Source organism: Benincasa hispida, chromosome 10, assembly GCF_027475165.1.
Source record: "Benincasa hispida cultivar pf3 chromosome 10, pf3_genome.v1.1, whole genome shotgun sequence".
Taxonomy (NCBI): Eukaryota; Viridiplantae; Streptophyta; class Magnoliopsida; order Cucurbitales; family Cucurbitaceae; genus Benincasa; species Benincasa hispida.
The window spans coordinates 31815815-31836619 of NC_143487.1; the positions used below are offsets into that span (position 1 = coordinate 31815815).

The 20805-nt window shown below is 33.7% G+C and overlaps 2 protein-coding genes and 1 long non-coding RNA gene across 11 annotated transcripts; 2 read left to right on the top strand and 1 right to left on the bottom strand.

Annotated features, from left to right (window-relative positions):
* The first annotated feature begins 4827 nt into the window (after window positions 1-4827).
* Window positions 4828-8050, top strand: LOC120089302 (SNF1-related protein kinase regulatory subunit beta-2-like). 2 transcript variants are annotated; one of them, XM_039046735.2, is made up of 5 exons: window positions 4828-5154; window positions 5356-5514; window positions 5990-6159; window positions 6243-6405; window positions 7561-8050. In XM_039046735.2, exons 2-5 carry the CDS (start codon window positions 5386-5388, stop codon window positions 7885-7887), a joined length of 789 nt encoding a protein of 262 aa, XP_038902663.1. In that variant the 5' UTR covers window positions 4828-5154; window positions 5356-5385; the 3' UTR covers window positions 7888-8050. The 2 variants fall into 2 exon arrangements, with proteins under 2 accessions (XP_038902663.1, XP_038902664.1); XM_039046736.2 differs by having other exon boundaries at window positions 4939-5085.
* A 719-nt stretch (window positions 8051-8769) lies between these two features.
* Window positions 8770-9705, bottom strand: LOC120089303 (uncharacterized). Its single transcript, XM_039046739.2, has 3 exons — window positions 9368-9705; window positions 9207-9276; window positions 8770-9087 (listed from the first exon to the last, which is right to left on the bottom strand). The coding sequence occupies exons 1-3, from the start codon at window positions 9516-9518 to the stop codon at window positions 8943-8945; spliced, it is 366 nt and encodes a 121-aa protein (XP_038902667.1). The 5' UTR covers window positions 9519-9705; the 3' UTR covers window positions 8770-8942.
* Window positions 9706-11867: 2162 nt separating this feature from the next.
* Window positions 11868-14377, top strand: LOC120087942 (uncharacterized). Of its 8 annotated transcripts, none has more exons than XR_016523715.1 (5): window positions 11868-11992; window positions 12108-12511; window positions 12824-12864; window positions 12969-12996; window positions 13251-14377. It is a non-coding gene; the product is annotated as an uncharacterized LOC120087942 (long non-coding RNA). The 8 variants fall into 8 exon arrangements; XR_016523719.1 differs by lacking the exon at window positions 11868-11992 and having other exon boundaries at window positions 12031-12511; window positions 13251-13970; window positions 14107-14377; XR_016523718.1 differs by lacking the exon at window positions 12969-12996 and having other exon boundaries at window positions 12827-12864.
* Window positions 14378-20805: the final 6428 nt, after the last annotated feature.

The window sequence follows — 20805 nt, forward strand, 5'->3', positions numbered from 1 at the left end:
GAGTGTAGCGAGGGTAGACATACTCCAGACAGGTGCAGAGTAGTTCAGAACTCTAGGAGAGAAGAGAGGTAAGAGTTTTAGACCCCCGTTCTCTAGACAGTCAAGTATGAAGAGTTATGGAGGCGCAAGCTAGCAGGGTTCGAGTCGAATAAGGTCAAGATCTGCAGCTGAAATGAGTGGTAAAACAGTAACAAATCGTGCTAGCAAGTCAGTAGCTAGTATAGGAAGGAAACCACTGTGTGCAAACTGTGGTAAGTGCCATACAGGAGTATGTTATGACAACAGGAATGTTTGTTTCCAGTACAGACAAGTGAGGCACTTCAAGAAAGATTGTCCCCAGCTAGGTCATGGAGCATAGGATGAACAAAGAGAAGTTACCCAGGTTGTAGACCAACCTAGAGTGACTTGAGCCATAGGTGAGGGATCCGGTGCAGCTAAGCAGAAAGGGGTAGCTGGATGACCCCAACAGCAACAACAACAGCAGCAGCAGCAGGGTAGAGTATATGTTGTGACATACTAGAAAGCAGAAGAGGCTCCATATGTCATAATTGGTACGATAACTTTATGTAATCAGTCCACTTATGTGTTATTTGATCCCGGTGCTACGCACTCATTCATATCTAGCATGTTTTCATTGCATATAGATAGAGTGCTTGAGCATATGAATGAGGATTTTTTTTATCTCACGCCTGTAGGAGATACTCTAGTTGTGAATGAGTATTATAGGAATTGTGAAGTAATTCTTGAGAATCAGAGTTTATGGATTGACTTGATTCCACTAAAGTTGCTAGAGTTTAATGTTATCTTAGGGATGGATTTCCTAAGTAAACACCACGCCACTGTGGATTGTTTTAAGAAGAAGATAGTATTTAGGAAACCAGGTGAAAAAGAGATAACCCTGGTAGGAAGTAAAAGAATACTTCTAGGAAGTTTAATATCAGCAGTGAAGGCTAGGAAGCTACTGAGTAAGGGATGTGAGGCTTATTTAGCCTATGTGGCGGTTTCACAAAATAGGAAGCTGAGACCTAAGGATGTACCTGTGGTACAAGAATTCTTAGAAGTGTTCCCTGAAGAGTTATCAGGCTTACCACCTGACAGGGAAGTTGAGTTTACTATTGAGTTAGTTCCAGGTACAACACCTATGCGTTATGTTTTACATGCTTTAAAGAGAAAGTCATTGTATGACTAGTTTTACTTGAAACTCGACACCGAGGGACATTCAAGAAGGCATCCGAGCAGCTCGATACTAAGGGACATTTTGAGAAGGTATCTGAGCAAAAGTACCTAAGGTATGATTGTACTTATTTATAGCCACATGCACATAGGTAGTTAAAGTCAAAGATTGAGCAAAAGGGTTCTCTCTTGACTAAGCATTTAACGTTGGAATTTAACCACAACAGGGTTATTCTCAACTAAGGAGTGGTTTAATGTTTTATGATGAAAACAACTTTATATGCTTTATGCTTGAAAAATGTTTATAGAAATTAATATTTCAGTTTAACTTCTTTATTGAGACTTTTTGCATGAGAATCAGTTTTCTTTCTTAAGTCACTCACTGGGCTAGCAAGCTCACCTCATTTTAAAAAAAAATTTCTTTTCCCCAGGTAGTGGTCAAATCCTCAAGAGGTAGCTATGCATCTACTCTGCCACTCAAGGACAAAAGTTATTGTGACTCGTCTACTAGGTGGTTACTGTAAATATTGTACACATGTTTTAAGTTGTTCATATAAGGACTAAGGTTTTTGGTATCGGGACTTATTACACGAGCAATGTAATCTTTGTAAATGTTGTGTGTTTAAACTTAATGTTTTTAGCCATAGAGGCATCCGCTGTGTATGAGATTGCATGTTGGTATCAAATTATTTTTCGCTAGAGTTATTAGGCAGTAAGTGTCAGCAAAAGGGTTGATAACTGTTGCAATCATGTTCTTTCCTAGAGAGTAGTCTGGGAGGGGGTGTGACAGTATATCAATTTGCACCCTCATTCGTATTTTGTTTAAATAAATATCGGATGGGATTTATAATTTTATCAATTAAGCTCCAAAATTGTCATAAGCAAATCAATTAAAACCCTTTATTAAACTTTCCTTTGAAAATCGTTAAGGCCCCATTTGATAATTTGTTTTTGTTTTTTATTTTTGAAAACTAAGCCTATTTTCTCACCATTTCTTATAATGATTTGCAGTTTCCTTAAGCACAATGATTGAATTCTTAGCCAAATTTCAAAAACAAAAACAAGTTTTTAAATGTTACTTTTTTTACTTTTCAATCTTTGGCTTGGTTTTTTAAACCATAGGTAAAAAGTAAATAACAACAAAAGAAATTTAGAGGTATAAGTAATGTCTATAGTCTTAATTTTCAACAAAAAAAATAAAAAAATCAAATGATTACCAAACAAGACTTAATGTATCAATTCTAATTGTCCATTTTGTTACTATGGCATTTGAAGAAGTCTACATACGTGTAAGAACTAAAAGCATGTACAATTTTCAAGGTAATCCTAATAAAGGGTATAAATCGATTCACTTATGACAATTTAGAAGTGTAATTGAAACAATTATATTCTTGTACAATATCTTTTGGAGAAGAAAATATGAATGGGGATGCAATAATTACTTTTACGAAAATCCAAGGTTTAAATTGATATAGTTATTAGTTCAGTGTTTTAATTGATATCAACCTAAATTTTAAGGGTATAAATTGGTTGTTGCCCTTCTTTTAATTACATTTTAAAATTTCAAAAATAATATGTATTTATGGGTGAAGTTTCTAATTTTTCAAGATTGTGTCTAATACGTCTCAAAACTTTCAATTTGATGTCTAGTAAGTCATTTAAAAATGTTCAACAAATTTTCAATTTAGTATTTATAAGTAGGTCATAGTAATATTCAATATCGTTAAAGATTAACGATTTTTAAATTATGTCTAATTGAATCTTAAATTTTTCTTTTTTAAAAAAAATTTGTTAACAATAGCCGATATGACTTATCAAACACAAACTTCAATTTTATGTTTAGTATAAAATTTAATTTATTCTAAAAAAATATAATATATATATATATTTATATTTTAAATATGTAAGAGATTTGTTGGATACAAAATTAAGAATATAAAAACATAGGTTACATTTTTTTAAATTCAAGGACCCTATATATAAAGACACAAATCAAAAGGCTTATAAGCTACACTAGATGTGACTGATGTTATGTCATTTTGAACCATATTAATATATATGGACCTCTCAATTTTTAATACTCTCCTCCCTACATATTTCAAGGCATAGTGATGATGATGTTTAATTTACAAGTTATTTGTAATTATTTTATTAATTATATATTATGAATAGTAATTATTTTGATATAGAAACTTTTAAATGTCACTGACATAAATAATAACATCAGATAGTCTAAATCTAAAAAGTTAGACCATTACCAAGAAAAGAAAAAAAAACTTCAATATCCTAATTTACATATTTTAGATAATAATTTGAGGACATAATAAATCAAATCAATACTCAAAACCTTCACATGCAAGTCTATAAATAAAACTGTATTATTGATATGAAGAACAAAAATTTTAATCACAATAATGAGGTCAATAGTTTAAAAGATTTTACAATAATGATCTTGGATTCCTTTTGTACATTTGGTACCAAGATTTTGACGGTGTTTTTTTTCAATTATAAATATATATATCTTTCAAAACATATTAAGGGAGTATTGTAGTTTCAAAGAAGTTTTTTAGATGGAAGTGATAAAAATAACCAATACCGCTCAACACTCAACCCAACGCTCCCACTTCATCAACACGAAAGAGGGAGAGAATACTATTTGAAAATATATTTTCTAGATTAAAAAACAATCATAAGAGGAGGTAAATACTAAAGTATGAACAAATTTATTATCATCGATAGGAATATGAAGAAAATGAGCAATGTTCATAGAGTTCCCAACAAATACCCTAAATGAGGATCCTGATATCAACTAACAAAGAATATTTTCTAGTAAGGATATTAACAACCACGAGTGGTCATAATCTACTTCAAGCGATGAATTGATCCTAGATCATTTCCTCTCAATTGCAATCTGGTTTAAAGAAGTTCGTTTATGAAAAAGGTGAACATTTGTTAAATTAAAATTTTTAGACAAGTTCGTCTCTTTAAAAGATAAATTATATAAGACAATTCAGATTGATCTCTGTGTGTCTCTCAACCGTCTTGTACCCGACTTTAAAATAAAAATCAACTCCATCTTTTATTAACATTATAATGGAGTTCATATTTTAAGGAGACAACTTTATTTGAAATTTAATTTTAAAAAAGTATGTGTCTTTTTAAAACTTCAATAATTTTTATAAATTTTGAAATTTATGTGCATTTCTAATAAATTTTAAAACATGCCATACTAAATTACTTTTTTAGAGAAAAAAAACTATAAATATAAATTTTAACATTCTAAGAGAGGGAGAAAAAAAAGAAAAAGAAAATTGAAGTTTATATTCTGGAATTTGGCAGTATTTGAATTTTGAACGAAGATTTCGAAGTTAAGGGTACTAAACGACAAAAGTTGTTGCAATTGTCAACAAGGGTAAAAGAGTAAAAAAGGTAAGTGGATGACGTGGAGAGATCTGATTGGTTGCAGGAATGGCATGAACGACCAAGAAGAGTTCACAATCACCACCAACTGTATATGAGAAAAGAAGAGAGTTTGTTTCTTTTTTTTTTTTCTTTTCTTTTTTTTTAAATTAAATTTATGTTCTTTTGAGAAAGAAAAAAAAAACAACAATTTTTTATTTTTTGTTTATAATTATGATTAAAATGAGCATCATTATAAATAAAGTCCACCCCCCAGGTATCTTCCAAATTCATTGGAGATTAAAAACTTACCCCCTTCTCTTCTCTTCTTAGGTTTAATTAGTATTTAGTAGAGTAGAAAAAAAGGAAAAAAAAACAAAAAGAAAAAGGGAAAATTGGAAGGGTTGTTTGGGGGAGAAGAAAGAGTGTGGTGGAGAGATTGCAGTTCCGATTTGAGTCTTATTTCTTCTTTTATCAAATTAAAATTGTGTAATATGTAGAGTTGAAGACATGGTGGGTTCATTTCTTCACTCAATTCTCGATTTGGGTGCTTCTTTTTCTGCAATTCATCCTCATTATTGGGTATCTAACCTAACTACATGTTTCTTCAACTTGGGTTTGCTTCTTTTTATTTTTTTTGTTCTTGAAATCTTGCCTTTACTGTGATGACGTAGGTTTTGTCTCTTCTTTTCACTTCCTGATTTTCCCCCCCTTTTAATTGTATCGACTGATTTTTGGTTCCGACGATTGAAATTTCAACTGGGGTTTGCTTTGTTTTTTCAGATGGGGAATACCCTTTTGCTGAATTGAATTATGAGAACACGAAGAAGTGTTGGAAAGCAATTTTTTTGGTATCCTGCTGATAGGTTTTCAGAACCCATACTTGAGTTTGCTGTGCGTTTTCTTGAATTTCATCCAACGGCTTTCATCTCCCCAGCAGAGGTATTCCTTGATTTGTTTCTAAAGAATCTGGAAATTGGGTTTTGTTTGTTTTTCCCCTGTAAACAAAACCAAAGAAAAAAGAATATATGTATATGCATGTATTAAACTGCGATATCTGGTTTGCTTGTCTGGACTATGCTAGTTCTGAGTTTAGGATTCTGAAGGGTTAGATGTTTGTTTCTTTTGTGTTCTTCACTGGTTTTTTTCCTACCACTTAATGTGAATTCTGGTGTTTTAACATGATAGCTAGTGCAAAAGTGTTTGTGGCAGAAATACTTTCTTCTCTTGTTTGGTACTTTTGAAAGCTCCACTGAATTCAAGGATTTAGTACAATAGTTCCTTTTAGTTTCTGAGGACAAAATGATTTGGATTTCCCCTCTAGTGTTTTCTTTTTCTCTCTTGAGTTGTAACAATATTTGGGTTTTATTCGATGACATTATGTAATATCTTGGTTTGTTTATTTCTCTGATATTAGGCCATGTTAATTACTTTTATGAGGTTGGGCAGGCGTTTTGAACTTAAAGGTCATAATACAATGAATAATGAGGAAGTGTCTAACATACCAAGGACATCTGTGAAGATCTCATGGAACCATGGAGGAAAGCAAGTGGCTATTATTGGGTCATGGGATAACTGGGAGACTAGGTACTATTTTGAAGTTAAGATGTTTGAATCTGAACATTTTTTTTTCTTTGGGGTCTAATTGAGAATATTTCATCTCCTGTTAGGGAGATCTTGCAGAGCATGGGAAAAGAATTTATTACTATAAAGACACTTCCCTCGGGGATCTACCATTACCGCTTCATGGTTGATGGATGGTTGACATGTGCTCCTGATTTGCCGTGGGTTTGTGATGATTCAGGAAATTCCTACAATATTCTGGACTTGATGGTAATTCACTACTTAGATGTCATCTGTTTAGTTAATGGACGCCCCATATATCTATATTATAGCTTATATATATGGTATTTGAGATTATATGGACCGACTCCATGGTCCTTTTTTCTTCTTTCTTTTCAAAAGAAAAAAAGGGTAGTTTCATGTTTGGTTTCAACCAAATTCTATTTAAATACAAAGGGTCATATTGGGCTGCATTTGTTCATTTTCTTCTGTTAACAGTAATACGGTGATTAGGATTACACGAGCTTTACAAATTAGAAAATATAGTTATAGTTTCTAGTCGACCATTTTTGTTGACTTGGATGCATGGCATTGGCTCAATGATTCATTCCTAGATTTCTTAGGAAGATGATAAAGGAAATATCTCACTGTAAAGATTGTCCAAAATAATACCTTTTTAATTTTCAGATAGGATCAGTGGTCTCTGCATCATTCCCTGACCATGTCCTTGAAAAGATATTTGTTTTGGCCTGACCTTTCCCCTAAAATAACCAACTTTTGACTGAGTTTTTGAGTTGTTCCCAATTCAAAGAGCAATCTGATTGCTCTGTTTGAAAGATCAGAGCATCTACCAAAATGAGAAATGTGGATTCTGGGGAATATATATATATATATAAGAGCATTCTACTGATAGGAAAAGAGAATGGGATGGAACAGTTAAGTTTGCAACTTATTTTATTTCTTACCAAAACCACTTCATGGACTGTTTGGTTAAGGTTTTTGGTTGATAAAAGGACATTCAGACGTGATGGAATGAGATGTCAAAACCACTTATGAATAATGTATTTTAGGATTGAGGGGCTTGAAAAGGGGAAACAAAGGTTGAGTGGTGTATATGTGATGTATGAGCACTGAAAGCCCCGGTTTTCTAATAGGTTACCAATTATTATGCCCATGGGACAAGGGAAGAAAATGATTGATTTGATTTTCGGATGCTCGAGTATGAAAGATTGAAAATGAGAAACAAATCTAGGTTTCTAGTTCTCCTGTCAAGTTCTGCTGAACGAACCGACCTTGATGCTTCTTTCATTAGTTTTGGCTTTTCTTTATTGCCACTCTTTGTTAATGATGGATAACTCAATCTTAATAAAGGAGCTTTTTGTCTGCCCAGTACTAATTTGAATTTATATTGAAATTGTATTACAGACACCTGTCTCAGAATTGCCCGAAAGTCTTTCTGAGTTTGAATTTCCTCCATCCCCACCATCAAGTTATGATAACCAATGCTTCAACGATGAAGATTTCAGTAGGCCTCCACCGGATCTACCACCACAACTGCGAGAGACCGTTTTGAACGAACCATCTTGCTGCACAAGTAGTCATCAGTCCGGTGTGCAGCCTCGACACACTGAATTAAATCATTTATACCAAAATAATGTTGGAGGTGAATTCATGGCACTTGGTTCAACATTCAAGTTTTGTGAAAAGTATGTCACAATGTTACTTTTCAAGCCCTTGCTGAAAAGAAATTGATAAGACTTTGGTCAACTGTTTTTCCCCCTTCTAAATTTGTGGCCTACCCTTCTGTATTTCAACCGCTTAGCTGGGATTAATTGAGCAATGATTATTTATGTGAAGATTGTTATACTAATAGATTGAAGAGAGCTTGAAAGAGAATTCATTTCCATTTTTAATATCTGTTCATTGTGGATCCAATTCTCTATTCCCCACCTTTTTTTTTTTTTTGTGTAATTCAAAGCTATTTACATGTATTGGTTCCTTGGAAGAAGTCATGGAAGTTGATAGTGGCCATGCCCTCAAACGTATTTGTTTCGATGCTGTGAGAGATCTGCTGCTAGACCTAAAGAGGTTTCAGCTACTAGGATGTTTGTAAACTCTATATTCCTTTTCCCTTTTACTTGTGCAGTATGTCTTAAACCATTGGAATGGAAATGTTGAACCCATTAAATTGTTCCCAGGTGTTTCTGCATCTTCTAGATATCATCTTCATTCTCTCTGTTGCAATGAAATTCTATTATTTTCCATGTTTTTTCTTCTCTTTCTGAACTGTTCATTTCCTCCTGAAAATTTATTGAGTTTCTTATTTACTTCTCTCGTCATTTCCTCATTGAACTTTGTTGTGTCTTCATGGAATTAATATCTCAAATTGCTGCAGAACCACAAGACAGCAGGGGCGAGGTAGGGTTCGTACCTCCAACCTCAAGAACATAAATAGATGTCTTAGCCGCTAAGCTATGCTTAAGTTGCAGCAGTTGTCAGTTTTTTATGCATTTTCCTGGCTTATTATTATTATTATTATTATTGTATTTTCATCTGTTTGTGATTCCAACATATTACTGAAAGATACCAACAACAAATTATTGTATTGAAATGGAGGGGAAAAGAATCCAAACATTTAAAACAGTGAAAATGAACCGAGTTACTATTCTCTGTATTAGCTTCTGGAATAACATTACAACTCAAAGCCAGGCATAAACAGTGGGTTTTGTGGACTGTAGAAGATCTCAGGTTACTGTCATGGTGTTATTCCCTTGGCATTTGCAGTTGCACAATGAGTTTGTTCAGATTCATCTCACAGGTACCTTAACCCAGCCATTAGCAAAAGCTATGGCTAAGATCACGAATGGAGTCGACATGCCGAAGATGATGATATAAGGAAGAGGAGTCTTCATAGGATTCTCCCCTTCCCTCTCTCCTGCTGTCTGCCAATACCTGCACCAAATTCAATCAGATTTCCAGCTTTGTAGTTGATATCTTCTTGTATTTCCACTCAAACTGATAACATTCTGATACCAGAAAAAGGAGAACAGAAAAGGGAAAGAATTTTTTACTGCTCTGGCTCTTCTTCTTTAGTTATAAACTTTTTCTTCGCCCCCTTCTTGATTTCTGCATCTCCACCACCTGAAAAAAAGCATCACCACCATTTCAAAACCCATCAATATATTAGCAAGAGTGAGTTGCAGATCCAAGAAAAAGTGAAACCCCTTTTAACCTAAATTTGCAAGAAGCTTGAAGCGAGAAGGCATTGGCCTCGGCTTTGGCAACGAGAAGGGGCATGGAAGAGGAGAGAAGAAGGAAGATGGGCTTTGTTGGAGAGGAAATTTGATGGTAAGGGAAGAAGAAAGAGGAACTTTGACAGCCATTGTTGAAGCAGTTGTGAGGTAGTGAATGTTGTGTTTGTTGGGGATGGCATATTATATCACACTGGAGATTTGGATATGAATGTTGTGGCACTGATATTTGCTCATCTTAGCCAATACCTGATATGACAGCCAAGCCCAAAGGGCCCCATCTTCATCTTTCCTTTACATTTGTGGTGACATTTCAATCACTAGATTGTGGTTCTATGAACCCATATGTACTTTATGGTGGTTGACATTACTCAATAAGACTTTTTGCTCTCTTTTTTTTTTTTTTTCATTATTATTATTGCAAAATAGATCTGAAAATTTGTATTTCTAACCTGAAAAGTTTTAAATAAACAAAACTGATCTCTTTCTAAAAACATCTTTTTCTAAATTTCTAACCTCCTTCATACCATTTTGTTAGTGACTTCAACTTTACCTTTAGTTTTAAATATTTTGCTCCTCAAGTGACAAATCCTCACTTAAAAAATAATTATAAAATAACATCTGTGTTTTTTCTTAACAGATATAAAAAATGGTAGTGAGATATTTATGGTATAATAGCAAATAAAAAAATAGTGATCCACAAAATGAAAAAAAAATTATTTATAGAAAGAAAAAATTATTATTGGTGGAAATCAAGCCTAATAAATTAAATAACATTGAATATGAAATATAGTAGTAGGAATTTCCTTCTTATTAAGAACAAATTTAAAAAGTAAATTATATTAAATTAAAAAAGGAATTTTCTGGTAATTTCATAATCCCATAAATTCTAATTTTAGTTTTTTTCCCTAAACACATAGTCGAGGCACGCTTCTGATAAGCACCGTCCTGAAGACAATTAATCGCTCTGTACGGGTTGCAAGCAAACAATAGATATCACACACAACTCATCTTGTATTTTTGAGTTCTATACGTTTGTGTCTATTTTGGTCTTGGACAAAATCCTGAATTCATGAGAGTTGTAGAGAACATAAGCCATTTGAAATGTTCTCATAGAAACAAGCCCACTTCTACTCTCATATAGGTAATATTGATTAAGAGCATCTTGTCATAACTCATCTTGTAAGACAAGATATCAATATAACCTTGACATCATTAGACCACACACTCTAGAACATTATAGAAATGGGAAGAAACTATAAGTTTCTTAGTGTGTGAACTATGAATTATCTAGCTAGTTCACCTAGGTCTTCGAATCTTCAGTCAACTAGGTTAGGTTGGCACCAGATAACTCATTTTATAGGCTTTAGCCTCATTTTCCTTGATGTATATGTGACTTGCTCTCTTGACAATTCTTTCGTCAAAGAATTTGCAATATTCTCTTTCAGCTTCACATAATCAATCAAAATTATTCCATTAGAGAGAAATTGCCTTATCGAATTATGGTTGCGTCTAATATGTCATGACTTGCCATTATAGACATTATTCTTGACTTTCATAGAAGCCGCTAAATTTCATAATAAATACATATTGCACCTACAGGCTTTGGCCACAATGGAATATCTTCAAGAAAACTTTGAAGCCATTCAACTTCTTCTTGCTTATCAAAGCTATAAACTCTGGTTCCATATACTAGAAGAAATTTGGCCTTTTATATCAGTTAAAAAAATAGATAAGGATGTACAACGTCGGTTGCAAAATGGGGAAAAAAACAGATCTTTAACGTTAGTCTTAAACCGACATTATAGATGAAACTACAATGTCAGTTTAAAATTGGCATTGTAGCTAAACCCAATTTCTTCTTCCTTTAGTGAAATCCTCTTATTTCATATCTCAATTAGAGATGTCCAATTTCCCCACAAGGACGGGGCCCCGCGGGGATTCCCCGATTAGACAGGGAATGGGGGAGGGAGTGAGGAAAAAAAATTCCCCGTCCCCGACACCGCCGTCGGCCCTGCCTCGTTCCCCGTCCCCATCCCGATTAGCTTTTACATATTTATTTAGTATAATTATCTAATGTTATGTTATTATTATTATATAAATATTACATTCAAATTTCAAATTTGATTATTTATTGGGAAAGATAATGAATATGTTTAAATTGAATGTTTAAATTTAGATTTTATACGTGAATAATTCGATTTATATTTATTTTTTTTTTTACTAAAAAAACTAATTAGTTTTTTGGGCCAAAATTTGAGTAATTTATCTTTAAATTCAAATTGTCATTCAAAACTATCAATAATAAATAATTTAGTGGTAAACTTAATTATATAATTAAAATTTGCTTAAATTAATTGACTTTTTACGAAAAAAAAAAAAGTAACAGAGAAAAATCGCTGTGGGGAATCTGATCCCCGCGAATTCCACGCGGTTAACACCTTGCCCTGGCCTGTGAACATCTCTAATCTCAATCTTTCTTCTCTCTCCTTTCTCGCACAACTTAGCTCTCACCCAATGCACTCCTTTGAACCTTAGCTCCATGGAACAATATACTACTGCTGATCCCAAAATAGCATATCCAAATTATAAGAAAATCCACAGAGGTCACAATTGCAGAATTTACACCTTCAAAATTTTTATTTATTTAAACCCATATTTTATTGTATATATTGGATCAATAACAATTTCTTTTGCGTCGTATGTTCATCACTCCATCAGGTCCGCCGCTCTTACCATTGTGTGTCCGTTAGCTCCGCCAGGCCCGCCACGTGCTTCATCAAGACCGCCGAGCATTCTAATTTCATCGTGTGTTTAGATCTGCCGTTCGTTTGGATCTACCGTGCATTCCATCACTTTCGGGCTCGAGCTGTTCGTTCTTCCGCCATGCGTTCCGTCACTCTCAAGCTTGAGCTAGGCCGTTTGATTTCCATGATTTTTTACTTAGTCAGTTGTTAATACGAACATTTGTAGTTTTGATGTAGTCTTCATTGGAACATTATATTAAAGGTTAAAGAATGGCTTCAAAATCTAGGAATAAGATATCAAATAGCAGTGCCCTAAGATGAGGATGGAACCAGATGATGAGGCCGATCCTCTGCATCATGATGAATTTTTAAAAATAGGTATTTTTCAGCTGTGCTCAAAGCAAAATTAGAAGAATTTGTTTATGTAGCCTATTTAATTATGCGTAAATGTTATTATTCATATGGTTGTGTTACTTCATTTTAGAGATGTTCCATCTAGTGCATCCCTACCAATTCTTTCCCAACTTGCTAATTTTGTGGAACAAATTGTTTCACAAGTTTAAAAATGGTGACTATATTTCACTTCCTTCCTCCATCCCTTTTTCTGCTCCCCGTGATTTCCCTTTTTAACCCTTCCTCTTTTAAGTGTGTAATATTGGAGGTCTTACAGATTCTTTCTTCTCTGTCTAGAAGGTCGATAGCTGCTCATCCTTGGCATGATCTTGAGATTGGTACTTTCATATCTGTTATAACATTTTTCGTTTTGACCTTACTGTGGTTATGCCTGTCATTGTTCTGATTTAATTTTACTTTTTGTTTTCTTCTCGTCTGCAAGACCTTATGCTCCCAAGATTTTGAATTGTGTATGTTTTCCCCTCTTTCTTTTATGTATGTTCAAAATTGATGGAAATTTAAGCATTGATGATTAGATGTAACAAAAGTAGAGTTGTTTAGAAGCCATGTTCATGGTTTGATTGCCAGTTGGACCAATGCCACTGCCTGGAGCTGAGGGTCATATTAGCTATATGGAACTTTTTAAAATTATTCTACATGCAGAATCTTCTCCTGTGAGAAGCAACGTGACAATATGGAACTTTTTGGTCCAATCTCATGGCAGGTAGCATGGTTCGAGCCTCAAAAGCTGCTTTGACTTCAGAGCAGGAGAGACTACAAAAACTTGAGGAGGTGAAGAAGGGAAACCAAGCATTGAGATTGAGTTCAAATAAGGTCTGACATGACTCATTAACAAATACTTTGAAAGCTTATTATTTTGTCGGTTCTATATGACAGATATTGCCAGACATAGATATTTCGTTTTCACGTGGAATGCAACTTACTGGTCAGGTTAGCATATGATAGTTAACATTTGTTAGCATCTGATTCAATGTGTCTCTCACCCTTTCTTAAACCCCATCTTAGAATTATGTCATCACTTCTATTAATTAAATGTACAAGACCTAGCAGAAGCTTAATTAGTGAATTTGGAGTAGTTTCAAGGGAGTTCTTTGCGAAAATTAAGGTATTCAGATTAATTAGGAAACTGATGAATATAGGCATACTACCATGTTATAAGCTTTTTTGATAAGTTGAATTGTTTGTGCTTAGTTGTTTATAAGTTTATTTATTTTTTTTTAGTTTAGGATTATGCATTTTTTCTGACAAAGTCGCTTTTTGTTAGTATTTTATATTAGTTTTGGTAATATTACTTGTTTTGGGTTCATAAGATCTTGTTATTTCTATATCAAATTAGACTTCCCTATTGAAGCTTCTATTTGTAACTTCGGATTAGTTTTGGACTCATTCGATCATTTTTCAGTTAGGACTCAAATCATTTTCAGTAAGTTTTATACTGGAAAGAAATTTTTTTATTTACTTGTTATCTCACTAATTTTTCTATTGCACCTTATTGAGGGTAAAATTATGTTATGTTTTTTTACTTATTTGTTCAAATTCTTGTTTTATCTACTTTGTAGATGGGAGAATAGTCTCGAGGTTCCAAAAATTGACATAAGAGAAACTTGGGAAGACATCGATGGACATTCTTCATTTATCTTCAACTTATTTTTAGTCATTTTAACTATTTTGTAATTCATTTATTTTTAATTCTATTCTTGTGTGCAACTTAGCATATATACCCTACTTGTTCGATGTAGAATATATATGTATACTTCATGATTGATACGTAGGGATTTGCGGTCGAAACAAATAGAGTTGATTTGGATAAAAAATATATATTTTATCTTAGTTTTGGAGTTAAATTATCATATGAATTTGTGATAGTTAAGATTTTATGGTAAAAGATAAATATTATTTATTTTTCAATGATAAAATGATTCAATATCGGATAATTACTGAAAAAAAGTAGGCGAAAAACTGACATTGAAGATAATGTTCAATGGTAAAACCAATATTGAAAATAGAATTCAATGTTGGTTGAAAACTGATATTAAAGATAACTGGCATTGAAATCTTAATCATTTATAATGTTGGTTTAAAACCAACATAAAGACAAAACGACATTGAAGATCTTTTATAACATAATCTTCGATATCAGTTTTCAATCGATATTGTATCCTTATATGTCAAATTTAAACTGAAATTAAAGCCCAACTTTGTAGTAGTGCATAATAGTGTCGAGGTTGATGTGCTAGATCTCGTAGGGTTCTATAGTTTGTAAACCTTATATGCACAAACTCTTATGTGATTAATAATATATGATTTCTTTATTCACTTTGTCTATGAAATATGTGATATTTTAGTTGCATTAATCATAAACCAATAAACTAACATCTAAGATTATCGTTGTAACTTAAACATGTATGTGGAGACATACATATGGATCATGTTTAAGTAATAACCTAAATTGTCTGTAGTATATAGATAAGGTTGAGCACCTTATCTTGATAACACTACGAGTATAACCTACTTTGTAGGTGTTACAAATGTTGTAAAGTGCTATAAATGATCTGATCCTGATCATTCATATATTAGACATGCGAGTGGGGATATTCTATATAAAGAAGTTTGTATAAGACCGGACCACAAAATGTTTAGTCTCATTATATAACACTGTTCATAATAGAGACTTTCATTTCATCAGAATGACCATAGGTAACATGACCTTAATCCTGAGTGATTTGTGAATTCCTGCCTATGAGATCGGTCCTTTGATTTGTATGGGTGAGAGTGGTTAGATCGTCGACTCAACAAGCCTACCATTTTGGGGATTTGTCTGATTAGGGAGCTGGGAACACAGCTACACAAGATGGATTTCACTCCTTTCCGAAGCAGGGATATGTTGTAATAATGTATTTGATACAATTAAATTGTTAATATGATATAATTGTATTGATTCAATTGTATATGATATAATTATTAATAATGTATTTGATACATTAATGTTTAATTAGAGGAAATAAATATTTGAATGAGATTCAAATAATTGTTAAATTTAATATAAATATAATTTATATTAAATGCCATAAAATAAATAAAAGAAACTATGGTTTATATTGTATATGATGATACAATATTAAAATTATAGATTATGTGTTATATTTGATATAACATATAATTTAATATAAATAACATATAATAAGTTAGTTATCATATTTATTTATATTTATTTTATTATTTTTCCTAATTTCTCTCCAACCACCTTAGTGGGTGATTAATTAGTTTTTGTGGCAATTTGGAATAAATAAAAAATTGTTTTTCTTTTCTTCTACATGGTACATTGACTACACGATTGAGGCATTTTGCTATACGATAGTGAGAATAGAATTGTTCTATGACCTTCCTCAATCTCCTTCCTCCTCCCAACTCAAATTCGCTCCTTACTAAAATAGTCAGAGCTTACAACTTCTGAACTCTCACCCTGAGTATACCGAAGGTTCCTGGTGGTTGTTTCTCGATTTGGTTCGTGAAGTTCTTGAAGAAAGTCTTCAAGGTTGTAGAGTTCGAGGGGTTTACGCAAAGAAATGTACTTCAAAGATATAATCTCTTGAACTTTTTTCTTTTAAAAAGCATCTTGTAATTTATTTAAAAATGCGTATCTTGTATGTTTGTTGTAAATTTGGTTTTCAATCAAAATGGAAATTAGATGATCCACTTCTGCTCTAGGATCTCTTTAAAATAGAGATTCTTCATTTGGTGTCAGAGTCAGGTTTGCATTCTAATTCCAAATTCCATTTCTGTATTGAAATCGTTTACAGTAGAGGTGGGTTTTAAGTTTTGCATTGCGTTTAAATGTTGAATGTGTTGGGATTGGTGTCCTAATTCTCCCAGGGTATCGTTGTTTTGTAAAGATATACATTATTCAATGAATAAAATAAGTGTTATTTAATTTTGACATTTACTCATATCCAATAAACAAAGCTCCTTGCTTATCTTATGTGAACTTCAACTTGTATATGTGATATACAAGTGAATCATGCCTTAAGTGATAACCTAAATAGGTCTGTAGTATAAGGATTAAGGTGGGATACCTAATCCTGGTGACACTACTGATACGACCCGCTTTGTAGAAGTTTGCAAGTGTTGTAAACTACTACAGATAGTAGATCCTAACAATTCATGTGGAGACGTGTGAGCAAGGGTGTCCTATACAAAGAGTTTGTATAAGACCAGGACCACGAGATGACTAGACTCTGTATATAACGTCGTTGATACTAGAGACTTATATCTCACCTAAACAACCATAGCTGACACTACCTCAATCCTGAGTGTTTTGGGAACTCCTGCCTTTAAGAACAGTCCTTTGATTAGTATGGGTGAGAGTGACCAAATTGCCAACTCAACATGCCTACCTTTTTCGGGACTTGTCTGATTTGGGAGCTGGAAACTCAATCCACAAAATGGAATTCACTCCTTTCCCAAAGCAGGGATAAGTAGAGAAATTGTTTCCTTAAGAGTTGATTCTGGGGCTTGAACATAGTGGCCACAACTTCTCTTTGGAAGAGAAGACTCGGTCATAGTAGGACTATGACTTATGTTCATTAGAGGGATCAGTGGTACTCAAGGAGACAGATGTAACTACAGGGGCATAACGATTATTGACCCAGCTGTACTTACGAGCGATCTATAAAGGGTTGTCGCACTGCTGATTGGTTAAGATGGACACATAATATATCTGTGGTAATGAGAGTTCAACTGTCGGTCTTTAGTAGAGTTCTTGGCAGTTAACGGATGGTGGATCCTGTGATTAAAGAGTTTAGTCAATTATTCACATACCGTTGGAGCTTCGAGCTACAGGTCCATGAGATCTCCTTGGTAGCTCAATAGATTCAGTTGAGGATCAGTTCTTGATGTTGATTTGAAATGTTCAAATTGACAAGAGGTATTTTGATTATATATGATATAATCGATATGATGTATGAGATACATCTAGTGAAGGATTGATGTAAATAAGATTTACATTAAGTACCATGGAATAGAAAAAGAGCTATAGTTTATATGTTTCATGAGATGAAATATTAAACCTATAGGTTATAAATATAGTATGATAAGTTGGTTATTCATATTTATAATAATATCAATTATTGGATAATTAATTCTTTTTCTTTAATAACCAAATGAGGGGATGGTTATTGGATTGGTAATCGTGAGTTTAAAAAGGAAAGTGATTTTCCTATTTTGAAAAGAGATGATTTACAAACGCTGAAAAGTTTTCATAAAAAAAATTTTTGTTTTCTCTCTCGTGCAAAAGAAACTCACGTAGTCATCAAGTAAATACGGATTTACTAAACGACGGTTAGGCGAGCTAAACAGTCGTGCAATGACGAGCTAAATGATCGTACAGTATTTACCAAATGATCGCATAGTTTTGCTAGACGATCGCTTGCCCAAACTAAACGATTATATAGTGTCTGTAGGCGATAGACTGAGCTAAGCGATGAGCTAAATGATCGCATAGCTTTTGCTAGAAGATTGGGCATCGACCTATACGATAGATCTCCGCCATTTCCCACTTGTCCAGTCGTGCACACGATCGGTGTTGCCTTCTTTGTCTGCCACATTCCAAGTCCGAACATAGCCCACCCTCTGGATTTTCATACTGAGAATACTAAGGTAGCCTTGTTGGTGGTGTCAGACTTAACTCGAGACCGTCGAGGTTCTATGGAGGCCGTTCGTAGTGCTATGGAGGTCGTTCATGTTGCTGAGGAGTTCGTAGTCGAGGCGATCGTTGAGAACGAGTGCGAAGTGTTCGTGTTGTGTTGCAGTCGTGTAGATCGAGCGTTTACGTTGCTGTTGTTCGAGCGATCGTGCGCAAAGGAGCGTGGAGACGCATCTTCAAATGTTCGTAGAGTTTCTCTCTTTGTTCATTTGAGTTTTTCATGTTGTAATTTCTGTGTTATTTGTACAGCCGCTTGTTTGAAGTCGACTGTAATGTTTTGTTCATTCATGATTGTGATTTGGAATAGTCTTGATCCGCTGCTCATAGAAATCTCGAATCCGATTTCCTTCAGATTGCATATGGATGGTTATTGATGGATGTTTTGGGGTAGTAATCTTTGTTTATGGCTTTCTATTTAAACTACAAAGTTAATTTGTAAAGGCCCCTGCATTTTTGGGCATTAAACTTTGAATCGAGTTTGTATTCATTTTAGTTTTGAGTCGTTCGTGAAGCTTCAGAAGAAAGATTGCAGTGCATTTCGATGGAGAAGACGAAACGGTGGCCGCATAGTGTAGCTAAAGCTAAACGATTGTTTAGATTTTATTATGCGTTCATGTAGAGTATTCTTCACGATCGTGTAGCATCTGCTAAATGATCGCATAGCTAGTGCTACACGATTGTGTAGAGTTGGCTACACAATTGTGTTGCATTGGCTGCATGATCGCGTAGGCGCTCGATGGATAGACGATCATGCGGTATATGATACTCGATGCAAGGCTTGCGTGCTAAACGATCATGTAGACTATCATGCTCATTACATAGTAATTAGCTACCTGATCGCATAGTATATGATACTCGACACTCATTACACGATCGTGTAGAATATCATGCTCATCGCATAGTAATTAGCTACATGATCGCATGGTATGGGATATTCGATGCACGTAGAACGATCACGTGGAATTTCATGCTCATTGCATAGTCAAAATCTATGCGATCGCTTTTACACAATCGTTTATACTCGATGCCTCATTACTCGACGAACAAAAGTTTGCTAGATGATCAAGCTACAAGGGTTCCTGGTGGAGCAGTTCAAGACCCGGTTCACTTGTTACGAACAGATGGACTCAACTTTTGTAATAGTTTTGCCATTTAATTTCCGGTTTTGAGGTTATTTATCCCGGTCTATCAACTTTAGTTAAATATACATGTGATGTATGTTTATTTTATATGCCATAATGTATGTCATATAGTTTTAAAACCCACCATAAGTTATGAATTTATTTTCATGCATCATTTTATATTATAAGTGTTATAATATATTAGTATGCATGTTTAAACTACATAAACATGCTCATGCATCATAAAATATAAGAGTTATACTATACGTATGCATGCATTATAGCATATCCATGCATCATTTATATTATAAATATTATAATATAAGGTTAAATGTTTGTAAGGAATGTATGTACGGTTTAATTCATTAATTGTTTATATAAAAGTTATATATTAGTAATGAACGAACATTGCATGAAGCATGACACTACCTTAGGTTAATTTATAATTGTTATAAATAAATTATGTATATCTAACTTTCAATGTTAGTTGGTTTTAATTGTTTCATTTCTTATAAGTGTTATAATAAATAAAATTAGAATTAAAATCAATAATAAAGAGTTGCATGCAAACCTTAGACCTTAATCATTTTTTTAAAGTATTTTATAACTTGATTGAGATAGGCCTAAGATCCCGTTTCTAATAAGATTAGAAATCTAAGTTTAATCTTTTAAATCAGTTTAATAGAATTAAATTGATTTATAATAAAAGATTAAATATGTAACAAATGTATCTATAAGGGACCTTTTGTCTAAGGCTGGTTTTGGCTAGGCTGGGATACTTAAGTCAATGAAAATGTCACACCCCTACCTAGGAAACTACTTGGAAAGGTGAATTAGATAGATTTGTTACATGCATGCAAATTTGATGAAAGTTTGTTAAAGAATTTAATAAGACTTGAATCAAAGTTGTTTAATCATCAAAAGAAAGTGTTGTTTTTTTAACAAATTAAACAAATCACTTAGATAAAATCAGTAGCCAAATTTTCTAAGTTAATGAACCCTAGGTAGAACACTCAGTGGGCGGAAAATGGAGTATATGATACTTCACTTTAACCTCTACACGTTTCTCCCTAAAAGTTCACATTGTAAGATCTATCCTCAGCCTCGAGGCACCATGGGTGTCCCCTTACGGGTGGCATTTGGGTAGGTCAATACCAAGGTGAATGGAGAGAGTGTTCATAGTAAGTGGGAGTGGGACATGTGACAACATATCCCTCGGTCTCTCTCATTAGGTTGGATAAAGTTTTGTGCATCGCCTCGTGGCATCATGGGTGTACCCCTAAAGGATGGCAGTTTTGCATAACTCTTTATTTGATCTCCAGAGATGGATAAAGTTCCTTTAGTCTCTTGTCCTAATCGGCTTTTCCCTAAGGTTGACTCATTAGGGCGAGACTCTATGACCTAAAATGAGGGGTTATACTTATACAGAATTGTTA

What these genes read in the sequence shown, in the direction of transcription:
- LOC120089302 (XM_039046735.2), top strand. Translation starts at nt 5,386, where the DNA reads ATGAGAACACGAAGAAGTGTTGGAAAGCAATTTTTTTGGTATCCTGCT. An exon ending in CTTTCATCTCCCCAGCAGAG is followed by an intron (nt 5,515 to 5,989) that starts GTATTCCTTGAT and finishes CTCTGATATTAG; the next exon opens with GCCATGTTAATTACTTTTAT. An exon ending in TGGGATAACTGGGAGACTAG is followed by an intron (nt 6,160 to 6,242) that starts GTACTATTTTGA and finishes ATCTCCTGTTAG; the next exon opens with GGAGATCTTGCAGAGCATGG.
- LOC120089303 (XM_039046739.2), bottom strand. Translation starts at nt 9,518, where the DNA reads ATGGCTGTCAAAGTTCCTCTTTCTTCTTCCCTTACCATCAAATTTCCT. An exon ending in CAAGCTTCTTGCAAATTTAG is followed by an intron (nt 9,277 to 9,367) that starts GTTAAAAGGGGT and finishes GCTTTTTTTCAG; the next exon opens with GTGGTGGAGATGCAGAAATC. An exon ending in AAAGAAGAAGAGCCAGAGCA is followed by an intron (nt 9,088 to 9,206) that starts GTAAAAAATTCT and finishes AATTTGGTGCAG; the next exon opens with GTATTGGCAGACAGCAGGAG.